The sequence below is a fragment of the Magallana gigas genome, chromosome 10, assembly GCF_963853765.1.
Source record: "Magallana gigas chromosome 10, xbMagGiga1.1, whole genome shotgun sequence".
NCBI classification, from domain to species: domain Eukaryota; kingdom Metazoa; phylum Mollusca; class Bivalvia; order Ostreida; family Ostreidae; genus Magallana; species Magallana gigas.
In genome coordinates, this window is record NC_088862.1 from 31,940,805 (window position 1) to 31,966,347 (window position 25,543).

Below are 25,543 nucleotides of genomic sequence, written 5' to 3' on the forward strand. Positions count from 1 at the left end.
TGTTTTGCATAAAAACCTAATATATCGAGCCATTTTCAAAGAACATCTGCATAAAATAGTACAATCTGGTTCACTATTAATGTTATTATTAGGTCGGTCGCGGATCGAAAATTAATCCTGTGGGGGATCTCTACTAAAGCATGTTAAATGTTGCAACAGCAGACAAAAAATATTTTTTTGTATTGTCACATTTATTTCTAGAATACATTTTATCCATCAATTAACGAAGATAATGTTTAAAATCAATAAATCTCTAGATTTTATATTCAATTACAAATACCTAAATTCTATGAAATAGACCATAAACACGAGGCATGATTTTTCTGCGAAACTGAAAGGGTCAAATAAAACCACGTGGTCTAAAATTTAAATGACAATAACATTCGCAGGGGTGACTTTAAATGTATATCATTTGCACAATGTCTGCAGAAGGCATATTCAACGTATGCTTTGTATACAAACGGTGATGAAAAAAAAGCTTTTATTTTCCGCGGTTTCTTTACCAGTTTACAAGTTGTTGCTATATAAGACAAAAATGTATGTCTATAAAATAATTTACTCTAATGCTGTGAATTTTCTTTAAGAAAGACAATTGTTCTAAAAGCAAATCAAATAAAATTGACAAAAATAGTTAGAATTTTGTTTCAACAAGGTAAGACTTTCTACTGCATTTCCAAACGTATATTTCGTATTGACATGAGTTAAATCGTTTTAACTGTTTCAACATTAAGTCGACATTAAATAATGTAAAATCCCAAGCGGGAATCGAACTCATGACTAAAAGATTCGTAGTAAACCCACTAACCAACTGCGCTACGCTGTTAGGTGACAGTATTGGGAAAGAAACTACTTACATAATTACACTTCATTTTATTGTTTATTTCGATAAACAATACGTCACAACATGAAGGTGTCCCATACCATCTTAATAACAATTTAAAAAAAAATAACTGCAAGAGGTGTCAATAGAGGGGCAGTCAACCAGCAAAAGGCGTCAATATAGTGGTAGTCTACAACGTTATTTTAGTTAACACTGTGAAATGACCTATACTTGGTGAGCTACCATATCCAATTATATGTATGTTGTTTACAGTCACTGTGTTATTTTCGCCTTCTGTTGTTATTTTTGACCATCTGCATCTTCAAACGGTCTCATCCCGTCTGAAGTTCACTCAAATTAAGAAAAATAATGTAAGACATTGAAATTAACGTATTCTTCAATCCCTCCTCCCACCCTTTACCCTGTATACCGTATATACCGGCTGTGCGATTATTATCATGCCGAAAGTCTCTCGTAATTAAATGTTGTCTATGTTTGGATTTAAATTTTTAAAAATATTAAAAAAAACGTGTTTTTTATTATGAATCTTTTAATGCAGTAATGATGTAGAGTGAGGGTAAGAAGGTATTTTAAGATTATTCATAACAAGCCAAGTATATGCATGTATAGATAGTCGTACTGATATAAATTGTCGCATGGTCAATCGACAATACCGGTATAAGGTTAAGCTTCAAAATTACTGGCTCTAGTAATATTTCAATTTAAAATACATTACAATATAGTTATGATATAAATTGTCAAATGGTCAATTGACAATACCGGTATAAGGTTATCCTTCAAAATAACTGGCTCTAGTAATATTAATTTAAGATACATTTCAATATAATAAGGTACCATATCATTTGTTATTTTTAATCATTAATACATAAAAATATAACATAAATCACAAAACTAACAGAGTGATATAAAATTATATTTGTGGCTGATTTTACGATGCGTGGACCAAGATGCAAATAAGAGTTGCAAGTCAGAGAATCAATATGGTAAATGTTACCCAAAAAGAAAGCTCTTCTGATATGTTAAGAAATCTATTAACAAATTTATAGTTGCATTGGATTGTTGTATATTTACATGTACATATACACTGAGGATATTGTCAAACAACAATTTCTTGTAAACAAATGAAGACGGGGTCAATAAAATTCATGCAATCATAATTTTAAAAGAATACACACTTATCAAATAATAATAAAAACAGTGTCTCTTAAAAATGTAAAATCAAAACAAAAATTGTATCACATTCTGAAAGTAATCAAATATAAGGCTCTTATCAGTTTAAATAAAATTATCAACCAGGAACATCCTCTATATTGCAAATACTTTACCGGGATTAAACAATAATTATTTTTAACACAGAGTACATTCATTTTTTTCATTTCATGAATAAAATACAAATCCGGTTACAATGAAAAAAATATCATAAAATGATTTACAATGTGTCCTTTAAAATTGATTATTAGTCTTCATGTATATAATCTGTTTGTGTACTAAAATATGACATATTAAAATACCGTAAATCCGGCAGTTTTCATGATGATCTTTTTTAATCACTTTTACATCGCAAAATAATCAAAGCTCAGAAAAAATCATATCCGGTACTGTTGCTATAAGGAAACTATTTAAATGCACAAATGACAAAAAATGACCTTCGCAAATAAAATAAAAGCTACATATTTTCCCCATTTTCGCAAATTATGTGACACGCGAAAAAATGTATACAATATAATTACAAAAATTTTCAAGCATTCATTTTTCTTCAGCAGATTGAAATAATGAATGGATATGTTGAGGTATATTTTATAAAGTGTTTCAATAAATACATGAACTTACTGCTCAGTTTCATCATAATTGTATTAATTGCATAATCAATAATATCTTACCGAAGTTGTTTTTTTCATTTAATGAAATAAAATGCAAATCAGGCTAAGATTAAAAAAATATTAAAACAACATCAATCACAATGTGTCCTTTTAACTGATAATCAGTCTACATGTATATAAACTGCAGTTTTTTCATCCCTTTCATCCAGTTACTAAATACGTGACGTTTTATTAAACTAAAATTTTAATCAACAGATTAAAATAATGATCGGTGACGTTAAGGTACATTACATGTATATAATGAGTTTCCATAGACACATTCTCATTCCTCATTTTCGTCATAATTGCATTGATTACGTTGTCTGTTTTCTTGCCATCTCCAAACCCTTGTGAAACATTTGTTAAAGTTTAGCAGAGAGGTTCGATTCTGATAGGACCACACTCCCTACTTGGTCAAAGCAGGTCTGAATTTCCTCTGCAAACTTATCAGAGCTTGCTATCTTGCTGGTCTTCCAAGTTGTAACCACTACCTCTATGCTGAAATCAGAAGTCATTTGGAAATCCCATAAAAAAAGGATATCCGTGATTTTTTACAAACATGCTGAATCATCTGACTATTTTTTACAAAACGTTAAAGATCCTACATATTATCACTACACACGTTCTGTATATTTCTTAACGATCGATAATTCCGCATAATATCTTAATAACATAGTTTTTCACGGCCTCAGCCATGAATGTTCTAGAACCATTTTAACAAGAGCTTGGAGTTAGTGTAGTTGTATCTAACAGCAATGTGACGGGGAGCTTTGACTTTGTGTAGTTGTGTCAAACAGTATTGTAAGCCCCTCTATTTCATTATTAGACTCTTGACTCGCTGAAATCAAGATTTGGCTGGATTTTGAGCAAAGACTACACATTCTGTGTATATTTCACTTGACACTAGCCTTATTTTAACTTGTTTTGAAGCAAGAAAAAGATAGTAACCAATAGTCCAAGGTCTTGTTAAAATGGTTCTAGAGCCCAAAACTTTGTAATAACCAAACGTGTGCTACATGTACATCCGTACAAGAGTTTAACTATATCTTTTATCTTTGTTCTCTCTCAAAAAGCTATCGCAACAAATTTTCTGATTTGATCATCTTAATTCAGAAAGATATATTTTTTTTATAATGAACCCTTGAGTTACAGCACCAATTCTATATGGCGATTATGACATCGAATAATTTTCCATAGATACTTTTTAAAAAGTTATAAATTTTTACCTGCTAACAGCAGCAGAATCAGTCTTTTTGAGAAATAGAAATATTCAAAGCAAATACAAATAGTTTCTTTGCTTGGATGAAATTTTATATTGAAACGAACCAAGCAGCTTGTATGGCACACATGTTGATAATACCCATTTGGCATTTGAAAAATGATCAAAACTAACACGGTCTAAATGCTTTTATTACTTTTTATTTAATTTAATATAAAAGTCATAATAATAATAGAAAAATCCCTTGTTTAGAATTTTCAAATTTTACAATATTTGACCGAAAATTGCTTTAAGGTAGTACGAAACACCCCTGAAATTATTTATTTGAAATATTTTCTGAAATACACAAAATAATGACTTAATATGATGTAAAAATTAATTTCAGTCCATTATGTTAAGAAAAAAATATAAACCATACCCATTAATAACTCAAGGCGAAATAAATTTAGGATACAACGTATTTCGATAATTTTGAAACATACATTTGGATAGTGTTCATATGATTTTTGTGCAATTTAGCCTTATATCATTTAAAAATGCGTAACTTGTGTTCTTTTCAAAGTAAAGACCTGAAATTTGGACACAACCACTGCCAGTATTTAAGCTTTATGTCAAACAAATTTCAAGGTCATATCAAAAGGTCAAAGGTCAAATATGATGACGTCATCTAGGATTTTTATCAATTTATTCCTCCGTAAAACATACTTAAACCTTAATTAATTTAAAACCAATGGTTAAATTTTCTTTATTTTGATATATTTTAATTACAGGGTTATGCCAATCACACTCTTAAATTTCATTCAAATTTGAATTATGCATTTCTTTTTAGATACCGTTAAGTGCTGCAAATTTTCGTCTTAAAAGAGTATTCACAAGCACTAGTTTTACATTATATTGCATAAAAATTATCTTAAGTTACCAGTTAGAATTTATTTCAGTATTTTTAAGTAACACGAAGGTCTCCTGTTTAAATAGCAGCACAAACATTATTAATATCTTGAAAATTACTCAATGGCATAGAAAATTATAACAATGACTATTTCATTTTACACTCCACTGAAAGGAGATTCCAATGGTAGGTTTGGGGCGATGTGGGCAAAATTGTGTGGTCGGATTTTTTTTCAAATTTTACGTATTTAAAGATTTCATTCCAAAGAAAAAAATATAAAAATTTCAGAAAAATTGAATTATAGGAAAAATTGAGCTTATCTGTTTTGTATTACCTTAAATGTTTTGGAAAGGTAAAAATCATAAAAGCTTCTGCTCAATTCAAAATCATGACTTAATTATTCATAATTAATGCTCTAATCCATTGCGCTACGCTTTTCGGAAACCATTTTTGGAAAGAAAAAAAATTAACACTATGTTTGATTTTGTTTATTTTGATAGGAAGTACTTCACATTATGGAGGTGTCCCATACCACTTTAAGTATAATTTTTCAAAAAAGTGTACATATGTACTACATCTCTTTTGAAAAACAACTTAATTTGATAATTGTCTTGTGTGTAAGATAGTCTAGAAGATTAGAAGTGACTGAGTCGCAGTTCTGGGTCATCAACATCATATTTTTCATCAGGACTGACAAAGTCAAAACAACCACCTCAGAGATATACTTACTACTTGTCCTCCATGTGGTAAAAGGAGCCATATCCATCATTGGTCATTGCTGCCACGCCCCCAAACACCGGCGTGTACCCCACAAAGCTGGTGGAGAGGTCAAAGTTACCCCCTCCTCCACTGCAAAAAAGCATTAAAGGAGTCTACATGCATCAAAATTTACTTCTTTCTGAAGCATATATTAACGGCTCTAGTTTTATTTTACTAAGAGCTACATGTATTATAATCACAACCTGTTCTCAAATGAGTTAAAAAAACACTGACCATATGCTGCATTATGCATTTCCCCCCTCCCTCCCCCTCCCAAATAATATGCCTAAGAATAGCTTTAAAAATAATGTTGACGATAGTTGAAATCGTATCGAGTACGTATTTATAAAAGTTATAACTACAGCGACGTAAACCATTCCTTGAAAAGTTCAACATAAATCAATCTTATTTCAGTGTTACATAATACCGTAATTATTACTTCGGTTTTAAGATTAAAACATTTAAACAACCACGTCAAATAGATACAGGTCAAGTCATTTAATCCTCTATTTGTAGGCTCATACACAGACTTTAACATAATATTACATGAAAAAAATAGATTTCTATAAATTGTAAAACTATTTAATTCACAAAATAGCATTTACGAACACCCTGACCTTGATCTTTGAGTCAATTTGTCTCTAACACACATCTGTACTTATTGTAGAAAAACTGCTTAAAAACAAGTTAAACTGACTTTGTATTTGTAACTACATTAATACCTATACTTGCATGTGTGATCATACCCAAATGTGCGTTATTTAAACAATAAAATGCTTTCTTTAGTGATTCATTCGGGATTTGAAGGTAGCGACATTGCAGGAAATAAGCAGGCGTTAGCGGGTTATGTAATTTTTTTTCTGCAATGAACGCTGCCTTCATAACCCGCATGAATCATCAAAGAAAGCATTTTATTGTTTATATTAACATCTTTCTTTAACTTATTAATAAACAGATTATGAAAAGTCAGTAAAACTCACTAAATTACTTTTAGTGTACATAAGTACGATAGCTAAAAAACAGCGAAATCGTCTCTTGTGAGACTTTGAGTCTGGCATCGTCATGATTATTTCGTGCAGTCCGGGATTTTACTTAGGTCGCTGTAGGTTCAGACCAATCGATAAACTGGGCGTGTCAGTTTCAGTACTGTCACTTTCAGCCGCTGTAGATTTCGACCAATCGATAAATAGGGCGTGTAGATTTCAGTCTGGCTGTTTCTATAGAGCTATGAATTAACTATAAGTTTCCGTAAGAAATAGAAGAAATTATGCTTGGTGGATGTAAATATAAATAAGTAATTTTTCTTAAGAGAGAATCCCGCCCTGAAATATTTCAAATTAAACTTTAAAATCTACACATTGTGTAACAATCTTGGAAAACTCTAAACGGATCTAAAAATCACCCGGCACCAGCCACAGAAGTAAATACAGCAAGTGTTATGTTCAAATGAACACTCTGACAGGTACATCATTCACCATGATAAAGCTGATTTTAGGGAAAAGTGGCCATTTCATAGTACTTTTTTTTTTACATCTGAATTAATCTATTTTAACAAGCTGAGAATAAATAAAGACTTTGATGAACCTTAACAACACATGATAGGATTGATATTTATAATCAAACGTGGACAAGTGATTTAAGAAATAAAGTTCTTGTTTTCGTGAATGTTGCAGAATAACCTCCGAGGTCGAGAAATGTTGTTTTGAAATATAAAAGCCGAGGCGTTAGCCGAGGCTTTTATATTTCAAACAACATTTCGAGACCGAGGAGGTTATCCTGCAACATTCACGATAACAAGAACTTTATTTCTATTCTACTAACAGCCCAGTATTTCTACAGATCGTTTCTCCTATAGAGAGACGACCTGGGTCATTTTGACGGCTGTTCCGTGTAACCCCAACGGTTTTGTTAGTAATGTTTACATGTGTATCGATCAAAGGAACCACATGCAGACGACAGAATTTTTCTTTGGATTTTTAATACTCTTCACTTATTAATAAAATATCTTTGAATCATGTTCCTAATATTTTAAGGGCAATTTAATACGATTATTACTACTACACGTGATATATTTTATGTAAAAACCCGCAGTGAAAATGTGGTAAGGAGGTCCTAGGAACAGCTGCATTGATCTCTTAAAAATAAACATTTGAGGCAATACACATCGTTTTGACTGGAACTAACACATGAAATTGACATGGTTTTGAAAAAATTTACGGTTTGAAGTTGTCCTTTAATGATCAGTGCGAGACAAATAGGTATTTCTGATCTGATCATTTACTGATGACATTCGTGGTATATTGGAGAATAATTAATGTCTGCGGCATCTCTTTGATCTCGGCAATAACTGTAGTAGAATAGTTTGTTTGATCATGTTGATGATGATTCTATTGACTTACTTCTTTACCAATTTGGCATCTTTGTACCAACTGATATTCTTTTTATTAATTAAGAAGTACCTTTTAGTAAAAGACTTGTCCTGGTAAAGCAGTGGTTTTGGTAGACCCAGTTCTTCTGCTATTGTTGCTAGGCCAAGTAAATGCCTGTCACAACCTGTTTTAATAAAATTGAATGGTAAACATAAACATGCAGTAGTTTGATTGCACAACGAATGAATTATCATGAAATTTAAAAAATTGCCGGTAAGCCCATAAAAAGGTTCTCATTCTGACTTTTATTTTTAGCTCTTATGATTCATTTTGGTAAAGATTTACCAAGTATTTTTCCTGCATGGGTTAAAATATTTCCTTTGAAATTGCTTACATTATGAAAACTACAAAATGAGAAATCTCGGAGAAATTAAAAAAGAAACACATCATCAAAAACTTGGGAAAAGAATCAGTTACTCCATGTATAATTATATCTGTTATATTTAGCTAAATGTCTTGATTTCACAGCTTAGGATCTCTGATTACTTACTCCATGTATATATCTGTTATATTTAGTTAAATATTTTGATTTCACAGCTTAGGATCTCTGATTTATTTAGTGTTATTACTTTTTTTCCAAAACATGTTTTTTTAATTTTAGATGACTACTGTGGAATCATTCAAATTCGTGGGGGCCAATTTTCGCGGATTGTGGATTTTTTGCTTATTCGTGGGGATGTAATTTCATGGATGCGCCGGTTTTCAGTTTCAGTAACAAAGATAACTCTTTCTAAATTTGTTTTCGTTGAGGATGTAAATTCGTGGGGGAGGGCTACCCACGAATGCCACGGAAATTGAGCCACCACGAATTCTTATGATTCTACAGTATTTCAAATGCCATAGAAGAGCACAACCTTTGAATTTGTACAGGTAAAATAATAGTATTTTTTTCAGTGACAGATGTATAAAGTTCTCTCACCAAAAAAAAAAAATGTTCTTCATTTCATCAAAGTTTGTTTAATGTATGTGTAACATTACCTTGCAGCTCTTTGGCCTCTTCCATTAATTTGTTGTGTCGATTGGCTGCTTTTAGATATGTCATTTTTCTCTCCTGAACCTGATAAGCAAAATATCAATATTGTAAACCATCTTCAGGATCAACTAGATATAATCTTCACATTATCACCTTGAAAACATTCGTCGTCAAAAGATTTGTCTTTAAAATTATGTATGCTGCTATGTGTCAATTCTTACATTTATTGAGTATAGATGGAATTGAGAAAAGTAGCAATGTATATAAGTTACAGTATAAAGGTCTTTTGAAGCCGGATAGACCTGGGTGTCATACAAAGTATTTAGAACTGAGAGCTTGTCCTCCAGATGGAAGATTATGTGTGAATCCTGTATTAAAAGATTATCTGAAGAGGACAAGTATTGATAGAAAAGATTGTACATATCTGTTTGTTAGTTATGGGAAACCTCATAACAGAGTATGTAGGGACACTATTTCAAGATGGCTTAAAACTTTAATGAGTAAAGCAGGTATAGATATAAAGAAGTTTTCAAGTCATAGTATCAGAATTTGAAAATTCTAAGCAAATAAAAGTGTTTTATTGTAAATAATGTACTTTTATCCACATTATTATCAACAGGTCTCCCATGTTTAGTTTAATTTTTTACATTGTTTATGATATTATTTATGATATATTTAGCCAAAGTCAGAAAAATTTCAAATAATTTAGATTCAAAAGTTTCCTATAGTTTTATATAGAGCTCTTCTTTTCAATCATATCAGTGAACTCTAAAAATTGCCATGACCATCTAGCCTTATTCTAAGTATATTTGAAGAAGTACATAATGTATATTCATTTTAAAGTATTAAATCTCATATAATGGGATGTGTGCTATTCAAAAGACTTGCAAATGAAGATGCAAGAATTTAAAGGTTACTATAATCAGAGCCTATCAAGCCAAAAGTAAAAGATCCATTTAGCCCATTAAAATAAGCTATCCAGAAAGATACCAAAGATCCATCTAGCCAAGCTAACCAAACCGAGAGAGATAATAGATCCATCTAGCCAAGCTAAGCTATCCAGAAAGATAACAAAGATTCATCTAGCCAAGCTAAACTATCCAAACAGATATAAAAGATCCATCTAGCCAAGCTAAGCTATCCAGAAAGATAACAAAGATTCATCTAGCCAAGCTAAACTATCCAGACAGATATAAAAGATCCATCTATCCAAGCTAAGCTATCCAGAAAGATACCAAATTAATCTAGTCAAACTAGGCTATCCAGAGAGATACCAAAGATTCATTTAGTCAAGCTAAGCTATCCAGAGAGATACCAAAGATTCATTTAGTCAAGCTATCCAAAAAGATACCAAAGATTCATCTAGTCAAGCTAAGCTATCCAGAGAGATACCAAAGATTCATTTAGTCAAGCTATCCAAAAAGATACCAAAGATTCATCTAGTCAAGCTAAGCTATCCAGAGAGATACCAAAGATTCATTTAGTCAAGCTATCCAAAAAGATAACAAAGATTCATCTAGTCAAGCTAAGCTATCCAGAAAGATACCAAAGATTCATTTAGTCAAGCTATCCAAAAAGATACCAAAGAGTCATCTAGCCCAGCTAGGCTATCCAGAGAGATACCAAAGATTCATTTAGTCAAGCTATCCAAAAAGATACCAAAGATTCATCTAGTCAAGCTAAGCTATCCAGAGAGATACCAAAGATTCATTTAGTCAAGCTATCCAAAAAGATACCAAAGATTCATCTAGTCAAGCTAAGCTATCCAGAGAGATACCAAAGATTCATCTAGTCAAGCTAAGCTATCCAGAAAGATACCAAAGATTCATTTAGTCAAGCTATCCACAAAGATACCAAATATTCATCTAGTCAAGCTAAGCTATCCAGAAAGATACCAAAGATTCATCTAGTCAAGCTAAGCTATCCAGAAAGATACCAAAGATTCATCTAGTCAAGCTAAGCTATCCAGAAAGATACCAAATATTCATCTAGTCAAGCTAAGCTATCCAGAAAGATACCAAAGATTCATTTAGTCAAGCTAAGCTATCCAGAGAGATACCAAAGATTCATTTATTCAAGCTAAGCTATCCAGAGAGATACCAAAGATTCATTTAGTCAAGCTAAGCTATCCAGAAAGATACCAAAGATTCATTTAGTCAAGCTATCCAAAAAGATACCAAAGATTCATCTAGTCAAGCTAAGCTATCCAGAGAGATACCAAAGATTCATTTAGTCAAGCTAAGCTATCCAGAGAGATACCAAAGATTCATTTAGTCAAGCTATCCAAAAAGATACCAAAGATTCATCTAGTCAAGCTAAGCTATCCAGAGAGATACCAAAGATTCATTTAGTCAAGCTATCCAAAAAGATACCAAAGATTCATCTAGTCAAGCTAAGCTATCCAGAGAGATACCAAAGATTCATTTAGTCAAGCTATCCAAAAAGATACCAAAGATTCATCTAGTCAAGCTAAGCTATCCAGAAAGATACCAAAGATTCATCTAGTCAAGCTAAGCTATCCAGAAAGATACCAAAGATTCATTTAGTCAAGCTAAGCTATCCAGAAAGATACAAAAGATTCATTTAGTCAAGCTAAGCTTTCCAGAGAGATACCAAAGATTCATCTAGTCAAGCTAAGCTATCCAGAAAGATACCAAAGATTCATCTAGTCAAGCTAGGCTATCCAGAACGATACCAAAGATTCATCTTGTCAAGCTAAGCTATCCAGAAAGATACCAAAGATCCATCTAGTCAAGCTAAGCTATCCAGAAAGATACCAAACATTCATTTAGTCAAGCTAAGCTATCCTGAAAGATACCAAAGATTCATCAAGCCAAGCTAACCTATCCAGAAAGATACCAAAGATTCATCAAGCCAAGCTAAGCTATCCAGAGAGATACCAAAGATTCATCTAGTCAAGCTAAGCTATCCAGAAAGATACCAAAGATTAATCTAGCCAAGCTAAGCTATCCAGAAATATATCAAAGATTCATCTCAACCAATCAAACAACAAATTAACATAGAAGACTTACTGATGTCTTGGGGTCACACATGGCTTTGCAAAACTCGACTGCTTCCACTGTGCACGACCTCAAAGTCTCTGTCCTGCCATGATAAAACTTTCTGGTTGTGGCTGTTTCATAGACAGGGGCTGGTCTGTTAAAGACAGAAGAAAATTAAATTATTTATTCACCTTTCATTTATCTTTCAGTCACTTTTCAGTTGACTGATTAATCAGGTTCATCCATTGGGGATACGGTGATACATGTATAATTGCTGATTTAGTTAAAATACAGAAAAATTTGAGGTACTGATGGTCCTGAAATACAGACAAAATGGATGTCTTATATACAAGAGAAACTTATTGAAGGTACATGTATTGTCTTAAAATATTACATAAACAGCAGCTAATTGGTTAAAGACATGGTAAAAAGCAAAGTAGTGAGGTTAACGAAAGTAAAAAAAAAAATCATTTAAATTTAGCAAAACAGGCCCAAAAATGTGCAAAAATTAATTTTTCTATAAATCAATTAGTAATCTACAGTAACTATACTACATATAGTTACTTCAATTAAAACTAGAATTTCTTACTTTCCGTGGGTTTTGTAGTATGCATATTGTAGAACCAGCTGAATATGGGTGTCTGGGTGAAGTTTGTGTTTCCTCAAAGCTTTCTTGCCATACTTTGTGTATTTGAATGTATTGCATGATAAAAGGCTTGCCTACAAATTTAAGTTCACATATCAGTTTCTTATCTTTAATCCACTGTTACAAAAATACAGCATATACACATTTTTACTCCACTTCATCTTTGCGAAGAACAACATTTTACAATGGAATCTTGGTTATATCACTTTCATTCAGATCTTAATTCATTTGTTTGACTCTTAAGAAAAATCAATATCAAATATTTCTAGGTTGGCATACTTTGTAAAATTCAATACAAACATTGCTTAAAAAGAACTTCTCAGCAGCTAGAATGGCCTCAAGAATCACGCTATCCACATGGAATTTTAATTCTGTGGGCTTTGATAGATTTCGAATTTCCATAGAACCCTGAATGAAATAGATGACAAAATGGTAAGCAATATCATTGGAAGTTCAAGTCCAGTATATGCTTACTAACAGTGCAGTAAAACTTGCTGAAATTTACTTGGTGTTTTAAATAGTCTTTCTTTTCAAATCAGCAATGATGAATTGCAACTTAATCGCTTATATTATTCACCAGAATAACAAGTGCCATTAAGTTGTTAGGTTTTTTTGTACAGATAACTTGAATGTCAAGAAACTGAAAGGTACATGTATCTCAATGGCAGAGCTATGCCATCTGTTACCTTTGAGTAACTTTGAATGATAGAGGTTTATCCTGTGACTTGTGCATTTAAACAATGCCAATGTTATGAAAATAATGTGGGGGGGGGGGGGGGGGGTTTAAGGAAGGAGTCTTTTCTGGTTTTCGACTTGTCAAACGTAAATTTGATTAATTGTTATTAAATTAAGATGAAAGGAAATCAAAATAGTATATTTTTCTTTCTTTTTTATTATCATACAACTTGGCATAGCAAATCAATTATTTCTTTTTTATTATCATACAACTTGGCATAGCAAAACTAATCAATGTTTAGAATCTAACAAGGACTATATTTCTGGCGTAATACTGGCTGAGGAAAATATCACATGTTTCGCAATTCAGAATTGCTGCAGATTAGCATTTTATTAACAATAACATTAATGTTGGATTTTTTTAGTAATGTGGACTAATGATATGATACTTGGGTTTCAGAATATGCTTTTAAAATATGATTTGCCTATCAAGTTACATTTTTTATAAGCTTTTTAAAGTGCATATTCTATACATTGATTTTTGTGGAAAAAATCACTAAAATCAGTTTTTCTCTCTTATTAAATGGTCAATATATTAGCTTTTCTGTCAATTTATATCTTTATATAAAGTCTTCATTATACATAAAAATTAGAAATATTATATTATTGGAAGGCAGAATAAAAAAATAATCAAAATTTCTTCAAAATTTTAGAAAATTAGAGGAAATACGGGCTAAGCAATTATATCAATTTTAGTATAAATATTTATTCCAATTTAATAGTAAAAGCTGATAGACATTCTGATATTCCATCATTTCATTGAAGAATATAATCTTCAAATCTTAAAGGGGCATGGTCACGATTTTGGTCAAAAATTGTTTTTTCGATTTTGATGTTTTTAATTACAATGCTTCTGTAAGGCATGTTTAATAGGCAACCAAAATTTGAGTGCCATTGATGAGTCGTAAGCGAGTGACAGAACTTACAATTCTTCGCTATGTAAACAAAGCGTTTGTTTACATTTTGAATGTTGAAGTAAGAATTCCAGTTTTAGACCTAAAATGAATGTGTTAATCTTTAGGAACTGTCTATTTATGCTTAAAATGAATATTAAGATAGACAAACCAGCTTTAAACAAGATTTTGTACTGGTATATTAACCCTATGTAAACAAAAACAGGGCACGAGCCTTGTTTACATGACGAAGAAATATAAGCCCTGTATCTTGCTCAAAACTCAACGACTGGCACACAAATTTCATTTGATCATTAGAAATGCATTCCTAAAGCATTGCATATAATAAAAACAGAAAAACAAAATTTGACCAAAATCGTGACCATGTCCCTTTAAACAAATGTCTACAGAACTACAAAAAGCTACACTTATTTTTATCATCTTTTACGTTGAGGAAAAAGGATATAAAGGTTTATTCGAAAACAAATAGGTCAAATTTGATTAAACTGGTAGTATCATTTGGTAATATGATACGTTGACTGTGTCAAAATTTCATGAATTTCTTATTATAAGAAGTATGTTTGATAATGAGAAGATTCCTTCCTTAAGTACATGCTAGTATTATCAAAAATGATGAGATTCCCAATACAAAGTTGAAAAGGCCCCAATCAGAACAGAGCATAAAATATTCATGAAACTTATGAAATTTCAGCCAGTTTGCCCATGGTTAAATATCATTTGCCAATCCCTTTCTATTGTGTTGTGATTCTTTAACACAGACTTTCCTAACAACCTTATAATGCCATTTATTTAATTTTGTTAACCTTTCTATAACAAAATGTCATAAAATCTTTAAGAACTGCGAACGCTAACGCCCGTTTCCCGCCTACATTTTACACCAAATATTTCGGAATTTCTGTCAGATATTCAAAAACTAAGTTTTCTACTTAAAAGTATAATAAAATCCTAATCAATTTATATCAAAACAAAATTTGTAATAAAATTATTTATTTTTAAACAAAAGTTTTGCTAACGCGGGGTCTAAAAAAAATTTCATTGACATCGGTCTTTATGAGTGAGGAAAATTTTATTTAGCGGCCAATATGTGCATAAAAACTTAATATTAACATACTTATGATATGTATTAAAGTAAAATTTCATTTTAATTCATATCTGTTAATAAGTTTTCGAAAATTTACAAAGCAAAATTCTTTTTTTGGAATGTATTTCGGTCTGTAGACATATGTTCCCCCCCGTGAAACAACAAACCCTTTGGTAAAAATATGCTACATAACAATAATTAAAACCCCTCAAAAGGAATTTTTGTTTTACAGGGGGGGGGGGGGGGGGGAAAGATGTTTTAAAAAACATTTCCGTTATTTTCTATTATGAAATTAGCTATTTTAACCAAAAATACAAAGTTACCTCGCTTTGTTTGACCAAATCATTTATATTTAATGAAAATATACATAAATGTTTACATTATTATAAAAAATTAACTTTAATTAGACAACTTTCAAAAAATGACTTTTAGTTAGGCGGCTAGATAATGTTATCGTTCGCAGTCCTGTATACCAAAACATTCAAATCTCACATAATTTGATTGATAAATAGCATATAAGATAAGAATTCTTTCTTAATACCACAGCATTAAGAAATCTACTTATTTAATGGCATATGTTTTAATTAAGAAAACAAAATATTACACGTTCAAGGAGGATAACATTGAGCTTCAAATTTAGTGAGTGAATTTACCTGCCATTTTCCTTTTGACCTCTGTACATTAAGGTCGATGTAGAAGGTACTTGAAATCATGACCATGCCATCATATGGAGCATGCTGAAAACAGTGTTCAAAAATAATTTTTTTGGAAAAGAAAAAACAATATTTCATTTTTAAAATAAAAATTCACCATTTTTAACCCTTGGTACATGTAAACAATATATAGCCCCAGACTCCTAGATTTAATAATCAAGGTTTTCAAAAACTGTATCTCACTTGTGAGTCAATGCAAAAATCTTACGCCATTAACATTTTAAGGTACTTCACTACACCGAGACTTATACTTTTTAAGACACTACGTCACAAGATGGTGATTTAAACGTTTTGTTAAACTGTATGTATCAATCGATTCTGATGTACATGTATATCATAATAGCTTAGTGGTTAAAGTATCAGGCTTGTGAGCCGCAGGTCATGAGTTCGAATCCGCCTGGGACTTTTGTTCATGTTAAATGAATGACATTTTTTAAAAATATCATTTTTTATCTAAAATTGGACATTTTTTCACCTATTTGACACATATACTTCTAATCCATCATGCTTTCTATCATAATCAAGTAATTTTCTGCTGATTTGAGAAACTATTTCAAGGCGTAGTGGGGCACCTTAATCAAGCATTAGAAATCCCATTTTAACCATTTAAGACAAATAAAAAAGTCCAAAAAAACATTCAAGATTTCAGTTAAAATCATGTCTATGTTCTCTTAGAGAGGCTGGATAGTCAACAAATTAACCATCAGATCTACGGGAAAAACGAGATCCACAACACCTATTTAGTACCAAAATTTTTTATACACGACTTGTTAGCTAAAGAAAAAGACCAAATATTTTACCTTTTGAATTAAGGTAATTTCCTAGGTTTTTTATATAGAGCTCTTCTTCTAAAGGAGATCAATACAGCCTAAAAATGGCAACGACTATGAAGCCCTCTTAAGGAGGCTTGGTGGTCAACTACTTACTTTAATATCAGGTATGATTTCTTTGGCCATAAACTATCATTAAGTAAAATATCCAAATAGTTCAGCTTTAAAATTTTCTATATCTTTATGTAGAGCTCTTCTACTTAAGGAGATTGATAAAAAATGCTCAAAACCATCTAGCCCTCTTAATGATGATATTAAACGTATGTACAGAAACCATGAGTACTTGGCATTAACATTGAAAAAAAACACTTACATCACAGTTACAACCGCATATGCCATTACGATAGAAGATATGATTAACACTCTTGTCAAACCATCTGTCTTTGGTATTTATGCCTGCTCCAGTGTAGAAAAATGTCTACAAAACCAAGAAAAAAATACATGTTCATAAACATACCTTGTATTGAATAATATAAAATACAATAACATCACCTTTTGATAAAGTTTAAAGTCATTTTAAAGTGTCTTTATCATTCTGGTTGCAAATGTGTCAGGGCAGATATTAAGAAAGTTTGTATGACTTGAGATAAAATGAATTTCTTTTCAAAAATTGTATTTCAGATTTTATTCCACTTACATGAATTTTAAAGCTGCACATCTAATGACCAAGTTTTTAAGATTCTTTATCTTGTGGAAAATATTATCATTTGGTCTGGTATCAAAATGACTAAAACTCCATTTAAAGCCAATTGAAAATGAAATTAATTTTTGTTTGGATTTTTGCCTCTCGCCTCCTTTAAATACCCCCTGCCAATAATTCTTTTTTTTTTTAAGCAAAAAATTAAAAACTTTTTTCTATATGGAAAATTTTATTTTTATAACCTATTCTTAATCAGCAAAAACTTCAAGTTTGAAAAACAAATAAAGCCTTCTGTCCCTCCTTTGGTTCAGAAACTTCCAGGCAGCAATTCCAAACAAACTTTTTTTAAGGACAGCCTAATGTAGCAAATTTTAAATTCATACATAATGCTTGTTTTCACTTAAATCTTTGAAATAATCTGGATGCAATTTAACATTATATTTTAACAATCATACTGTAGTTGTATCTTCTTATACTTAAAACATCGAAATCAATGCCATGCATAAACATGTACATTGCTAATTTTATAATGTTTTTCATTCTCGACATCTCTATTCCTTGGATATTGCAAAGCTACATGTACTTTCCATATCCAATCAAATTTGAGACAACAAGGTTTGACAGTACAGTGTCCTGTAGCAGACTTGCCTCTGAGTTGTTTTGTGGTTCTGTTTCATCAAGAGAGACTGTGAACAGACTTGTTTCTATCTTCTTCAAGTTGTGGAAGTTTTCTGGGTGTAGGGCACTTAGTCTGCTTCTCATCTACCAAAAGTAAAGTTATCAACATATATGTTCTAATACAAAACCTAATTCTTAAGTTTCTGTAGTAGACTTATTAACACCTGCTCCAGTGTAGAAAAATGTCTACAAAACCAAGAAAAAAATACAAGTCACATGTTTAAAACATACCTGGTATTAAATAATGTAAAATACGATAACATCACCTTTTGATAAAGTTTAAAATCATGTCTTTATCTGTCTGGTTGGAAATGTGTCAAGGCAGATATTAAGAAATTTTGTCTGACTTCTTTTTCAAAAATTGTTTTTCAGATTTTATCCCACTTAAATATAATATAAATTTTAAAGCTGCACATCTAATGACTAAGTTTTTAAGATTCATTATTTTGTTGTTCCACTGAAATTTTATCAATAATTTGGCATCAAAAAATGACATTATCATATTTCCATAATCTTAAAAAAAAACAAAGGGATTTAATCCTCTTTATTTCTGCAGCCTACTGGCTTCGCATTTTGTGTGCCTCGCATATGTTTATAATTGTGTACAATACTGATGGGCCTATGGGTCAAAGTTGAAATAAATAATAATAAAATTCTGCATTATTATTCAATCAAAATTTAATCAAAGACAGTCATCAATCTAAATATTGACATTAAGTGTAAAACAGTGCATGAAATACTGAGGATACCAGGTCCATGCTTGCCATCACCAACCTTTAATATTTTAACTTCCTCAACCTCAGCCTCAAACCTGAGGTTTTACCTCATTTGTATACACTTTTCATTTTTAAGAATTTGAGTTGAGAACAGAATTGAGCAATGTCAAAAATGCTGGTGATGACAGGGCTAAAAAAAAAACCTGCACTAACCTCAGCCCATTTTTTTCTGGTTTCCCCTGTGAGTGCCCCTAACCCTATCCCTGGGGGCTCCCTGTCACGTTGCTCTTTTATCTGGGTCAGCTGATGCTGGATTTCAGGGGGCCTCAGGGGTTCCTCCTGGTCGTCCACCATGTCTACACTGAACATCCGCCCCTTGTACAATACAACAGCATGGACCGGTGTCTGACCCTCCGATTCTAAAAATAACTCAACATAATTAAGGTACTGACAAAACAAACTGGTCTTATTCAATTTGAATTGCCTTAACAAGTACTAACTTAACAAAATCAAGATTCTGAACCAACAAACTGAGAGGTGTTTTTTTTTATTTGAATTAACTGCTTTCTTTTATATTGTTAATTCAAGACTGAAAAAGTGGTTAATATTTCTGCTGGTGTTTAAGGAGGCATTTTCTGAAGTATGCGGATGCATGATTAACAATACTTAAGTTTTGCGTTTTTTACAATAGAGAGGTTGAGATTTTAAACGTGTACAGGTAAAACTACACGTACACGTACATGTTTTGGTAATTTATCAGTTGAGATTTCTTAACTTGTAGGATATAAATGTGTACGTAAATTGACGCAGTTTTGTGACATGAATTTATTTAGTTAATTCCAAATAAATGGTAAATTTCTTATCAATTTTCATGCAAATGAATTTTAAAAATCTATATAATGTATCACAAGAATACATTCACTCATCAATAAGATTTTATTTGTTGTAAAAAGCTACACGTTTGTAATTACGTGTAGACGACACTCTACAAGTTTAGAGAACATGTAGAAACCATGTTGTCACAAAAACTGATGACGTAATACGCAAAGAATTTAGGTGATTCCCCTAGTTCACGTACACGTTTGAAATCTCAACCTCTCTATAATGTGCAGGTTTCTTTTACAAAGATGTACCCTTACTGGGTATTAACTAGTGTAAAATTTCCCCATGCCTAAATAACAACTTTTACAGTAAATAACCAAATATAATCAAGGTATAATCAAGGTACTGAAGCAACAAAACTGCTTTTCATTCATCTGGAATTCAGATCAAACAATGTAATATATAATCAAGGTACCAGCTGAAAAAAAAACACGGTCTGCTTTAATTTCCTTCTACCTGAAATTGATCAACCTGCCTTCTAGTAAAAGATAATATTTAAGACTTAATTTGATTCTGGTTGATTTTCCTTATGGTAAGGTTAAGAAAAAAAATATTTTGCAGACCTCATCCGAAAGAACATAATTAAGCAATGTCTTAATTGCTATCATAGACCAATTAAAGATAAACAAGTTCTTATTGCACATTGTCATCACTGAGTCTAACCATTAATGAGATGTTTCAAACAAATGTCTATTAGGAAAATAAATGAATTTGAAATTTTATGGAAGACATGGAAATTGTCATCAAGTATTTTTGACTGTATGTGTAGTGTAACATTTAATTAGTCATTTGTATAAAATGCATCTGACATGAAACTTCCTAAGAAATGTAGGACAAAGGACCCTTGTTTCTGCCTACATTTGAGACCACCTGTTACAATGTACAGTCAAACTCCGTTATCTCAAAATAGATGGGACTGTTTAAAAACTTCAAGATATCAGAGTATTCAAGATATTGAGGGTAAAATCCTTAAAAAATAAGTGGTTGGGACTTAAAATTAACTTCGACATATCCATTGTATTCAAGATATCAGTGTTCGAGATATCAAAGTTCAACTGTATCAACCTTACATAGGTAAACTTGCTGTACCTGTCTTGAAGTGACTGAGGAGCTGGTCCCTGAACACGCCTGGCACCCGACAGGTGGAGAAAGCTCTCCTCATCTGGTTCATGCACATCTTTCTACCTTTGTTGTCTACTTCCACTTTCAGTTTCTCACTGCAAAGCAAAACATGAGGGCTGTACAATAAAATGTGTCTTCAAACTCGGTACCATTGAAAAACAAAGGGTCTGATGACATGAATCTATGCTGAATGGTTGAATATTTTAAAGAACTGACAACAACAACCAATGTAATTTTGAGACAATGCATGGAAGAAATGGCGAGCAATCAGCTGCTAACAAATCTTTGGAGAGAGAGAGAGCACAGACAGACAGACACAGAGAGAGAGAGAGAGAGAGAGAGAGAGAGAGAGAGAGAGAGAGAGAGAGAGAGAGAGAGACACACACACACACAGAGAGAGACAGAGAGTACTTTGATTTGTTTACCTTCTAATGAGTTTCCAGAATTGAGTGACATAGTGTAGAACAATCCCTGCCCTCTCTAACTGAGTTCCTCTCTGAGGAGTCCAGAAATGATTGACATAAGGTCCTGGACCAATCAAATTCATATATGGCACCATAGGAATTCCTAGCTCTAGATAGCCTTTTTCTTCCCACCATTTCTCCAGCTGATAAAAAAAAGATTATAATTACTACTATAAAATCTGAAAAAAGAACAAAGAATGAATGTAAAGACAATGCTCACAATATTGAGGATATTGTACACTGATCAAACGACAGGATAAAAGACCTTGTATGAACTTTATCAAATAGTACTTAATTAACTATGAATTGAGTAAGTCATGATTAATGTCCGTTTTTTTTATGCAGCGCTAGACAAAAATGTTCATATACATGTACCTCAAAAAGTCTCAACTTATTGATGATAAAACTTCGGTTAGGACCTATATTTAAGATGGCCATAGATTGCAGATGGTTTTCATAAAATGGCTTAAGCTTACAGAAGTATAGTGTCAGACTAACTAGAGATGAGGTTTATGCCCTGAGCAACAACACCCTGCACATGCATTATCAAATATATACTGTAAACGTACTATATTTGGCTGTGTATTCTATTTAGCGCTTTTGGCGGAATGCGGCTTCCGCTAAATCAAGTACACAGCTAAATGCCAAGCATATATGTATAAAAATAGTCACATTCAGGAATACGCTAGTTCAAATCCACGCCAACTAGTTCAAAAACTAATTTCCACAAAATATCATACACGCCAAATATAATACGTCTACAGTACCCACATCAAAGCATTTATTGATGTTCTTAGTATTCCTTTTTTTCATTTTTTAAAAATTTTCTTGTCCTCAAAGACCTTAATTAAGTTAGAAAATAAGGTTCCAATATGGATTGGATACCTTAACTTATTTGTTTGTCTTACCCAATTCCTCTCCTTACTCGCTTTCTCTACCAGTTTTTTATGGAGTTCTTTTCCAACACCTGATGCAAACTGTTGAACTATGAACTCTGTTTGTCGATACTCTTCATCCGTGACATGTGGTTTAACTTTTCAAAAAAAAAAAGAAATAAAATTGTTAAAAATCATGCAGCATTCAAATTAGCTCAGTTGGAACTTGCTATTACCTTTATCTCAAGGCAATACAGTAAAACACGCTTATAACGAAGTCCCAGGGACGGCCAATTTAACTTCGTTATAAGCGTAATTCGTTATATCCGTCAAGTTTACAACATGGAATAGAGACTTGGGGAATGAAATTCACTTCGCTGTAAGCGTCAATCCATTATAAGCCTGTTCGCTATAACCGTGTTTTACTGTATTTTTTTTATTGGCCCAGATTTTAAAAATGTTGAATTTTAATGATTTATAGAATGGAATTTTTTTCCTTTTACATTTGCACATTCCAAAACCAATATTAAGAATAAAAGTATATACACCTGAGTCCAAGTATCTCTGTAATGTGTGTTGTAGATCAGGGACGGGCAAAGATGGTAGTGATTCGTCCGAGCTAAAAGTCTTTTCATTGTCTGACGCAAAAAGCAGATCAGGATCCGGAATGTTTTGAGTGTCGTTCATCTTTTTTTTTGAACTACAAATCAAATGAAATAAGTTAATAGATGAAGCTTTGGGAGCAGGTCCTGGCACGTTTAGCGTATTCTTTATGATTGAATATTTCCCCTACTGATGTTTAAATTTTGATACGTACATGCATGTTTTTTTTTTAAATTGTTGATTCTGCATGAATGTAAATAAACTTTCAAGATCTGAGATTTTTCCATATTTTCTTAAGATCTGAGATTTTTTCATATTTTCTTAGTAGAAAATAAAATTTTGTAATTGTATGGTATTGTACGTTAAATTTTGGTCATATAGTATTTTCATTTAGCTTGCAAAGCAAATACTGTAGATTCCTAATAACATGCAAAGAATTAATATCCGAGTAAGACTTCGAGAAGCACGTACATCTCATGAATTTTAAAATCTTGCACATTTTTTGGAACATAGTTAAACTACATGACACTTTGGTAAAAGTTTGGCATTCTTGATTTTATGTTCTTGCGGAAAGCTTTTGATGGAAAAAGGTTGAGTTGCATAAAATAAGGAATCTACAGTATAGACACCATTCATTCTGTTGTATAGGGCAAAAAATAACACAACTATTGATGTTCAAAGAGAAAGGTATTTAAAGCATTTTTTCAATACAAACTAACTGATTCCTGGTGCACTGAGCCTAAAGCTGAGCACCGCTTGTAAACCGGCACTGTCAGCCATAAGCTGAGCACCGCTCGTAAGCCGGCACTGTCAGCCATAAGCTGAACACCGCTCGTAAGCAGGCACTGTCAGCCATAAGCTGAGCACCGCTCGTAAGCTGGCACTGTCAGCCATACTTCTCTTTTTATGCTGGGAAACACTTTTAAAACAGTCTTGAAATACTTTACAGTATAATTCTCAACTGTGTGAATGCACATTTTGCCTCATCGTGTATGCTACTCGTTCGCAATGAAATTATCAAATTTTATGCAGCCACTTTTTTTTCAAGCCAGGAGAATACAAACATCAAATAAACAGGTCAATGCATTATCTTCAAACAGAAAACACACATTGAATAATATATAAATGCATAAAACCCACAAACCAAGAGAGGGGTACTGGTACTACACATCAGCCATGAATTTCATGTTTGCAATCGGGTGTAACGAAATTGAATGGTTAATATACCGGTGTGAAGGTGCCTATAAAGTATTTACAAGCGGTGTTCAGCTGTAATTGAGTTGAAGTAATGCAGTTCTATCACATTTGTAACAATAGTCAATGAAAAAAAAACCAACGATTGACATACATATTCAAAGAATGCATACGTTTAAAACCAAAACAAATTTTACTTTCTAATAATAGTCTAATAGAACGCGTTTTGCTCTGCATTTTTTAGTCTTTAGATCAATCAGTATGGGTTCAGCAGCACTCGCCAAAATTTGTGTTGCAGGCATTAGGAATTTCGGCGAGCGCTGGCGAGCATCCGCTGACTACCCCTGCCGCTCTGTTGTTTACGGCTCATTCGGCAGGTTTGGTGCTTACTGTACTGTTCTTCAGTTCTTGGGATACTGCAGGAAATTCTTCGAAAACGTGATTTTTTGAAAAACATATTGTGAAAATAAAATAAAGCGAGTGTAGTTTAAGAGCTGTGTTTGACATTCATCAATCAATACCTTTATGACTGCCTGTATACACTGCCCATCGTTTTAGGTTCAAAGTTCTCTGGGACACCGGAATCGAATATATTCAAGTTTCATATTTGAAACCGAAAGTAGGGCGCGTCGATTTACCCAAATAGACCCAAAAAGGTACCAGAATGGAGAAAATCGTAAGGCTAAGAATTTTTTTTATTAAAACTCTTTCCAAGAACAATCTTCTACGTTAAATATTTTTTTCATAATGAATGAATGGTCCAAAAGGTAACAAGTGGAGCAGTATCTAAAAACTCAGACGGTCTTTAAATAAAATGGAGGGATCGAGGGTAATTTTTCACAAAAGTTATTATATTTAACAAAGCTGGGAGAACAATCAAACATAAATTTGGTTACAAAATTTCAATATTGAATGTGTACCAAGTTACAAATACTTAGGCATTCATTTCGCAGCTTCAGGGACTTTCTCAGTGGCTAAGATTGAATTACACAAAAGGGACTGAAAGAAGATTTCCTGAGTCCAGAGGCGGATCCAGCAATTTGAAAAGGGGGGGGGGGTTCCATTTGATGAAAACCAATATGTGCAAAATTCAGCATTTGTCAATAAACAAGGACTTTTTGAACGTTTTCCGTGCGTATACAACCGTATTTGATAAACATCTCATCACTATCTATTTCACATCTATTCCAGCTGAAGGCATTTGCAGTTATCGACTTTGGAGAGACAATGGCTGTTACTAGTCCGAGTAATTCATAGTGTTACAGTGCTCCCTCAAGAGAAACATAAAATGTACAATGTTTTTAACCTCAGCTGCGGGTTACCTACAAAAAATACCTCATTTTGAACGATAAGTACTAAAAAAAACTTTAAGTGATTTGCTCGATCACGTATGAAACATTTTCTTTTTCTGCTTTACCATTTATCAATTTAGAACTTTGTTTGAATTCTTATATTGTTTAATCATTCTTTCTGAGGTTT

The 25,543-nt window shown here is 32.3% G+C and overlaps 2 protein-coding genes across 2 annotated transcripts in view; both read right to left on the reverse strand.

The window, feature by feature from the left end:
* The window catches only part of LOC105330818 (uncharacterized), a 480,842-nt gene that overhangs the window by 145,937 nt on the left and 309,362 nt on the right, over positions 1-25,543 (reverse strand). The window lies entirely within an intron of this gene.
* Positions 1,570-24,690, reverse strand: LOC105325406 (peroxisomal carnitine O-octanoyltransferase). Its single transcript, XM_034453705.2, has 16 exons — positions 24,586-24,690; positions 22,816-22,967; positions 22,301-22,425; positions 21,354-21,535; positions 20,896-21,023; positions 19,138-19,343; positions 18,179-18,292; positions 17,204-17,308; positions 16,001-16,084; positions 12,918-13,025; positions 12,561-12,691; positions 12,002-12,125; positions 8,975-9,053; positions 8,027-8,120; positions 5,538-5,657; positions 1,570-3,198 (listed from the first exon to the last, which is right to left on the reverse strand). Exons 2-16 carry the CDS (start codon positions 22,952-22,954, stop codon positions 3,063-3,065), a joined length of 1,875 nt encoding a protein of 624 aa, XP_034309596.2. The 5' UTR covers positions 22,955-22,967; positions 24,586-24,690; the 3' UTR covers positions 1,570-3,062.